General features: G+C 36.3%; 1 protein-coding gene across 1 annotated transcript; it reads right to left on the bottom strand.

Moving 5' to 3' along the window:
- Window positions 1-531: 531 nt before the first annotated feature.
- On the bottom strand, window positions 532-7,844 carry LUM (lumican). Its single transcript, XM_065887210.1, has 3 exons — window positions 7,629-7,844; window positions 4,341-5,228; window positions 532-1,360 (listed from the first exon to the last, which is right to left on the bottom strand). The coding sequence occupies exons 2-3, from the start codon at window positions 5,206-5,208 to the stop codon at window positions 1,206-1,208; spliced, it is 1,023 nt and encodes a 340-aa protein (XP_065743282.1). The 5' UTR covers window positions 5,209-5,228; window positions 7,629-7,844; the 3' UTR covers window positions 532-1,205.
- Between the last annotated feature and the right edge of the window lie 502 nt (window positions 7,845-8,346).

The following is an 8,346-nucleotide window of genomic DNA, read 5'->3' as shown; positions in this document are numbered from 1 at the left end:
CAAGGTGGATTCTTCACCACGGGGCCACCAAGGAAGTCCCCCGTGAGTTGTATCATTTTATAATAAACGAATAATCTAGTGAGTAAAGAGTTTTCCTGTTCTGTGAGCTGCTCCAGCAAATTCCTCAAGTCCAGGACAGGGTCTTGGGAACCCCTGATGTATAGCTTGTTGGTCAGAAGTGGAGGTAACAATCTGGACTTTCAACTGGCATCTGAAGTGGGGAGGGAGGGCAGTCCTGTAGGACTGAACCCTTAGCCTGTGCAATCCGACACTATCTCCAGGCACATACTGTCAGAACTGAGTTGAACTGTAGGACACAATTGGGATCTGCACACTTTTAAGTACATATTGTAAGATGTGTTTAAAAACTCCTTACAGGTGGATGCTAGAAGCAGATAATTTAGTTAATTAAAAATTCTATTTAACATAAGTAAAATATTTCAGGCTAGAGATCTTTTTTGAATTCTAATCTATTATTTTATCTATTTTTATAGGAGAGTTATGAATTTCACAAGAAGTCAAACACAGTGATGCCATTTGCTATGTTTTATTTTGCTATTAGCTTGTTAAACATAACATGCAAATAATCAAAAAGAAACATACATATGACTTAGAGTGAAAAATAATTCTAGAAAAGAAAAGTTTCACTAGGTAAATATATATTCCTAACACTAAAAATATTGCTTTAATTGTATGTGGTTTCATGAATTTTGTCTAATTTGCAAGATCATTTGTCTCAAAATTTACCATCTATTTTTCAGCTAAACAAATTTGAACTTTGAGATAATTTGCTTCAAGACAGTAAACATCCATATGCATGTAATCCATGCTTTTTGGCACATTAAGTTAAGGTTTAGAAATTATAAAACTTGGCTGACTTCCACGAAACCAGTAGAAAGCTTTTCACATCATTTGACAGGAGATAGGAAAAAACCCACTACATTTACAAATAAAGCATTAATTTTATTGTCTATGTGTGTGTGTGTGTGTGTGTGTCTGTATTTGTGATGAAACAGGCCTGCCTTTCATCTTTTCTTTTAAAAAAGTAGTAAAATGTTTACAAAACATTTTCCCTCAGAATTTGAAATTTATGGAAGTAATAAACAGCAACAAAAAATGAATACTATAAAAACTGACACACAAATAAACATAACCATAAACTGCTGTTCCAGGATATATCTCAATATAATTGGAATTAGTAGATATCAGTTAACGGTGATCTCATTTGCTACACGTAGACATTCATACATATCAGGTGGCAGACTGGTTTGGGTGATGCGATTGCCATCCAAACGCAAATGTTTGATCTTGGAGTAGGATAATGGTCCCAGGATCTTACAGAAGCTCTTTACTTCAAACTCTGGAAAATTAAAGAATGAAACACTTCAATCGTTTTTTTTTTCTTTTTAGTACATGGGCTTGAAACCATCATTTTAAAAAACTTTCAAATCTATAATAATATCCAATAAAACTTTTTCCCACTTATTTGATGTACCTTTGAATTTGGAACTACTAAAGGAATATTTCAGACTACCAAATAGCCCAGCAATATTTAGTAAAGAATACTGATGGTAGGTCAGAAGATTTAATGAAATGTTTCAAGGAAGAGAACTTATTTAAGTTCTTGATTTAGAAATACTTGCTTATAGAAGGACACTCAGTGAATGTGTCATATTGTCTAAGCTTTAGTTTGAAATATTAAGTCTAGCCTGAGGAAACCTAAAATTGGTGCTGTTATATGAGCAATCTCACCAGTGTAAGTATTCTGGGTTTTTGCCTCTTAAAATAAAAGAGGTTAAATAAATGAACTCTAAACAGTTTTCCAACAACTGCACTTCATGACAAAGATTCAAAACTCCAAAGCAAAAACCAGATCATGGAATGTCCACCATCTCAGCTCATACCCTTTTCTTCTGTGGTCAAAAAGCTGCCACAAATGAACAACTGATTTAATTTTTAATGGACACTAAGATGGTTACTGGATAGCATGGTCTGTGTATGTATATAGAAACTGCCTGTGGTTGCCCAAGTGTATTTCAGATTAACCTTATCTGGTCCTGTATCGTGTTATTTTCTTTCATTCTTCAACTCTAGCTAACAAAGATTTCAGTAGAAGCCCAAACACACTGCAGTCCTTTCCTCTAAGATGTTGTCTTAAATAACTCATCTGTCAAATGCCAGGGTTCTTGGTTATGGTATCTGCCTCTGAAGTATGGAACAATGGAAAAAACATGGGTTTAGGTCTATATTAGTTTTTTACCTCTGTTGTTTACCACCTGAGACATTTATCAGATCTTCTTTTAGATATATCTATCACACTGTGCGGCATGAAGATTACATTAATTAAGGTATGTAAAGCACTTCACACAGTGCTAGCACATACTATGTACTAAGTAATTATCGGCGTCCTTTTAATTTTTTCTGTTTTCTAAATTACTTTACACTAGGAAGATCTGTGACTAGCTTAACGCTTAAAGTTGCAAGTTTGAAATATGACAAATTGTTTTTGGCTGGCTATTTCCTAGTATTGGAAAAACATTAAGGGACTCTTATTACCTTAAGAGAAGGTGGGCAGTTGGTATGCATAATTATTATGCGGCAAGATAAACTAAGTTGAAGACACACATGCAAAGTCACACAGCAAGAATTCCTGAAATATGTAAACCTAAGTGTCAAGGATAAGGAAGGGAGAAAGGTAACTACTCACTTTCAAATGACTATATGAGCTGGGCATTGGGATTTCAGTCTCAGCTAGGCACCGAGCAGCTGCTGGCATTTCTCGCAGAGTCCATCTGTCCCATCTCCTACATTGGCTCTTCCCTTTTCACTCATACAATGAAAACTGTTTTTTCCACCTTCAAATGCCCCTGTATCTATATCTCTCCCCTTTCTTGTCTCAGAGTAGGAGGTAGTCTTGCTTCTGCAGCTAACCTCCACCCACAAAATCTAATGGATTTCTTCAGCCCTCAAACATCTTACGTCCCATTAGCATTTTGGCCTGTCTGAGTATCCTTCCTCCTGACCACAAATGTTTATAATGTGGGACCATATATTGCCACATAGTGAATTTTGCCCTGGAAACAGCTGTAAGGGATTAGCTCTGATAGCTTGACTGTGTATTATATGACAAACAAACTTTGCAGACACAAGAAAGAACACATGGCATTGCAGAGTTGGCAATCATGGACTCCTTCATGAGAACACCCCAGCCCTACTAGGAGTTACATGAAACTATTGCAGAACTACTATTGCAGAATTATATTAATAAGGCACACTGACATTTTTTTTTCAGATGAGTGCCAATATCCTTACCCAGTATGACAAGGGAACCAACTTTTATAATATAAAGATGTTCAATTTCAATAGATTATTTTAAAATTTCAATAGATTATTATAAAATCATTTACTATGTGAATCAGTGTTTCCCACCTGAGTTTTCATTTTAAAAACTTCATCTGTGAATTATAGGTTTTTTTCTGCTTCCAACTTCCATTAAAGAATAAGGTAGGGATTGGTGAATGTCAATTTCCCATATGAATCTTTATAGCTTAAATTGAAAAATGTCCCAGGAGACCAGAAGAGTACATAAGCAGCTCAAGTGGAATAGGTCAAACTCCCACCCAGTAGATAAATGAAAAATAAACTCTGGAAGTAAGAGAAAGGAAGGAGAAACTGTGGGAAAATCAAATGAGGTGAAGGGTTGTGTATAAGAGAAGGGGCTTTGTAATTCTAGTAAAAAATATTCCAAACCCTTATCATATTCCTCCTTAAACTTTCTCACAGTCCTCATAAGAACACCATGAAGACCATACACACCAACCATAACAGTGATAACAGAGATAGATGATGGTCATGATAGCGGAGTAACATGTTGAGTCCCAAGTAAAGATGTCAGAGGAGACTGTGAGTGTACACGGGCTGCTCTGGGGACAAGCAGAGGCTCTGTAAAAGCCTCTGCTGGTTGTGGACTTGTTGATTTCTCCCTCAGCTACATCTTGTCAAGAAATAAATGTAGACACAAATCGAAGTCATGAAGGAGGCAAATAATAAACAGATAAAAATCAAGAGATAACACAGCAGGATTAATTAGCCCAGAGTATTACATTTGAAGAAATGAGTGCTTAAATTCTATGACCTTAATGGTTTCTTATCTGGACACTCCAAAGCAAAACCAGATATTGGATAAATAACTAAGCTAGAATTCCATATTCTAGAGAAATATTTTGTTGGCATTTTCATTTTTTTTAACTGGAGCCAGATGCAGTACTTGTGTCACACAACTTAGGCATTTAAAACCTTGAGGAAACATCAATCAATCATAGGCACAGCTTTCTACTTACTTTCAAGTTCATTGACCTCCAGGTAATAGTTTTCAAGGTTTTCACTGACAGTCGGTATGTTTTTAAGTTTATTATAGGAGAGGTCCAGCTCCAGCAAGGATGATACATTAAAAGAATTTCCAGGTATTCCACTATCAGCCAGTTCATTATGAGACAAACGCAGATACTGCAATCCATTAAAACGCTTGAAATACTCATCAGGGATGTTGCTGATCTTATTGTTGTCTAAGTAGAGAGTTAGAAGAGATACTGGGAGACCAGAAGGCATTTTGGTCATCTGATTGGAGCTCAAGTCAAGGTATTCAAGTGACTTAAGACCTTTAAAAGCAGCTGAAACAGCATCCTCTTTCAGCTGATTGTGTTGAAGGTGGATAAATGTCAGGTTAACCAGTCCATCAAAGGAGCCAAGCTTCGAGATCTTGTTGTTAGTGAGCTGCAGGTCCACCAGAGATTTGGGAAGTGGGCCCACAGATTCTGTCAGATTGTTGTAATTTATATGCAGCTTCTTCAGTTGCTTCAGTTTAGAGAAAACTTTTCCTTTTATCTTGGAATTTTCTAGAAGGTTATGATCTAGAATGAGCCACTGCAGATCGGTTACATTTTCAAAGGCCTTATCATCAATATGGTCAATCTGGTTATTCCTAAGGTAAAGGTACTTGATTCCAACAGGCACCATTGGCACACTTTTCAATTTCAGCTCATCGCAGTACATGGCCGTTGGGTAGCTTTCAGGGCAGTTACATTCTGGTGCACAGTTTGGTGATGATCTCCCATAAATCGATAGGGGGAAATCATAATCCTCATAGTAGTAGCTGCCGCTGGCACAGCCAATTAATGTCAAGAGGAGAGGAAACATACCTAGATTCATTTTGGCAAATGCTTTGAATCCTAAATAAAGTGGAAACATGTATTATTATAAAATAGTATCCTTTCAGGAAAAGTATACTAAGAAGAAAGAAAATGCATTAGCAAATGTGAATTTTATTACTTTATAGTGCTTTTTTTTTTTTTTTACTGCACTAATGATGCCTTGTTAATTTGCATTTGAGGAGTAGGTTAAGGATGTATGTTTACAACGGATGGGGAAGTGAACAGATTCCAGGGCAGATTGCATTCACATGCGCCCCCTTCTGGGCGAGCCAGGCCTAACTATCCCAGTCAACCTCTCTAGGTCCTTCCTTAATTAAATATCTTCCTGCAAGAGGTTTCTGGGAGGTGCCCATTAACCACCATGTTAGAACACTGCTTCAGAATACCTTCAAAACCAGAAGAAATGAAAACGAGAAGACAATTGTAAATTGTACCCTCTACCCCACCATTCAACATCATTGAAATGTCTCATTAAGTAGATCCTTACTGAAAACGTGGGCAATCTGTGATGCTGTCTGGAGGAAAGCTGGTCTTCTGTGTGTGTGGAGGGGGTGTGGTGGCAGTCGTGGCACGTTCCTTTAAAAATGTCTTTATGGTTGTTGATTCTGAGGAAGGTGAACAGAAGTCTTGGTGGGGGTGTGTGCATATTATTTCACCTTTTGTTTTAACATTCTATGCTTTTAAGCAAATTACAAAACTGTGTTTGAAAATTAATATTTAGTATATTAGGTTTAGTAAAATTAATGTTTATTCATCAAGGAAATGTCACAAACTCTAAACATTTTTTAAACCTAGAAAGAGATCTAACTGGTAGAGAATGATATTCTTTTCAAAGATTTGAATGAATGTTTTTCTTTCAATCACTCACAATTTGTCTACGTTCTTCACGTCAAAATTTAAGAAGGCAGGGTTTGCTTATCTGGATTTTAGTGTTTTCACTGAATGGAAGTGGGAGAGATGTGGAACTGAGGAAAGTCTGTATTAAACAGTGGCATTAAGAGCCATGTAGGAAAGGATAAATTTGAGAATATAAATTAAAAACAATTTGTAACAGTGATCTTCTCATATGAACTTTTTCTAAGGAGAGCTTCAAAGAAGTACATTTCAATCTCTTGGGGAAGCACCGGGTCAGCAATTTAGGTAAAGGCAAATAGGATATAACAGTTGGGCATTTGTAGAATGAGGAGTTATAGCTGAGCAATTGGTAACTCTGGGAGGGAAATTGTTAATGTGAAGCAGTATCCACATTCCAATGGATACCATAAAATAAAATCTCTTCCTGTGAGAAACATGGTACAAGCTTTTGGATCTAGATAGTTTGGGATAAGCAGGATTTTCTACTATCAGGAATTTTAAACATCTATGCTTTGCTTTAACTTGGAATTATAAAGCACTTTATTTTAGCAGATGAAACACTCAAAAACGTTGTTAGAGTCACTCTTATAACTGAAATAACATAGCCAGATTCTTTGTAAATTATTCTCTAAGATTATGATGGAGTCATTTAATTTAGTTGACGGGACTTGGCCATGAGATCTATTACATAGTGCTAATGTAATTATAGGATTCTTTACGAGTTACAATCATGTTAATGTTGTAAAGATTTTTCTTACTTCATTAATAAGCTTCCACCTTAGTTTAATTCAGTATACACTAAACTACACATGGGAACTATAGTGCGAATAGTAATGGAAAATGCTTCCATATTTTTTGGCAGAGTCAAAACAAGGGCTCTGAATTCAAAGAGAATCTGTAACCGTATAATGACTCCACTATGAAGCAAAACCACGCTTTACTGTCCCCCAGTTTTTTCAAATACCTGTGGCTATGAAGAAAATGCTTTTTTTTCCAAAAGTAAATCGTATTTACCAGAATTTCTTTAAAACATGTTCCTGTTTCTTAAGACATACATCCACAATCCAAATCTTTAAAATTAACAAAATAGAAATAAATAATCCTTTAGCTCACATTTTATAACAGCATAAAACGTTTATGGCAAATTATAACAAATTATAACAACATACTTGTGGCAAAATATTTTGATGACTGATTGAAATGGCCCTTCTTTGCTCCAAAATTAGGTTCTAACAATCCTAACATATTTAACTAATTAGCATGAAATAGCAAACATTTTAAATGCCATACTTTTTCACTGTGTCTAATTTTCTCATTCCAACCTTGAAACTTTTTATAACTTCCTTAGCTAAGTAAGGCATTATAGACTGTATAAAATGTATCTCAAATCCATAAATCATGGAAAGTATATTAAGCAAAATGTGAAAGTAAATGCTCAAAACTGTGGATTTGCTGTTGAATAGCAATTGGCAAAGTTGCTCTGGAATTTTTTCTGTTCCTGTTACAATAAACACCGTCCCAAACAGTCAGCATCCCCAGTGCTATAGTTAAAACAGCACTTACCTTACTGTCTCGACACTGCTTTCGTTAATTCTTAAAGCAGATGCTCTGCTTGGTGGACAAGAATCCACCAATATATGCTGTAAACTCTGTCAGGACGGAACTGGCTGCCAGATTCTTAGTGATACAAGAGCTGAGTGGGGGAAACCCAGCCCAGTCACGCCAGTCTCTGAATGGAGTTATGTCATTGTGGGGATCTTGTGGTGTGGCATGCAAACATTCTGCTCTCTAACGAGGTGCAGGTGGACTTGGTGAGCAAGGACAGCCCAGCTCGCTCCCTATGGAATAAGAGAGAGATACATGCTGAACCAGCCCCAATACCATAGCTTTTAATCCCAAATTAAGTACTGCTGCAAATGAGGCATCTCCAGTGATAACATTTCTCTTACAAAGCCCTTTTCTTCTATAGCTGTGACAACAATTAAATGCAATTCTCTCAGCTAACTATCATGTTCATCTAAAGGTCTCATAAATCAACAGAGTAAACCATTTCAGGAAAATGCAAATGAGCAGACTCAGAAGACTTGAATCACTTTTGCTCATTACTCGTGAAATCTATACTGATTTACTTGGACTCAATTTTTAGCCAAGGGGGAAGCTTACATTAGTTTCTAAAATATTTAAATGCTTCATTTGTACTCTGATACAAGTGATAAGCAACAACATTTCCAGTTTACTTATGTTAAACAGACTCGTTTTATGCTCTTCAGGTCTGGAATCA

Source organism: Phocoena phocoena, chromosome 11 (assembly GCF_963924675.1).
Source record: "Phocoena phocoena chromosome 11, mPhoPho1.1, whole genome shotgun sequence".
NCBI classification, from domain to species: Eukaryota; Metazoa; Chordata; class Mammalia; order Artiodactyla; family Phocoenidae; genus Phocoena; species Phocoena phocoena.
Note: the sequence above shows the minus strand (reverse complement) of the source record. Positions and strands in the feature narration are given on the sequence as shown.

What these genes read in the sequence shown, in the direction of transcription:
- LUM (XM_065887210.1), bottom strand. Translation starts at nt 5,208, where the DNA reads ATGAATCTAGGTATGTTTCCTCTCCTCTTGACATTAATTGGCTGTGCC. An exon ending in GGAGGTCAATGAACTTGAAA is followed by an intron (nt 1,361 to 4,340) that starts GTAAGTAGAAAG and finishes TTAATTTTCCAG; the next exon opens with AGTTTGAAGTAAAGAGCTTC.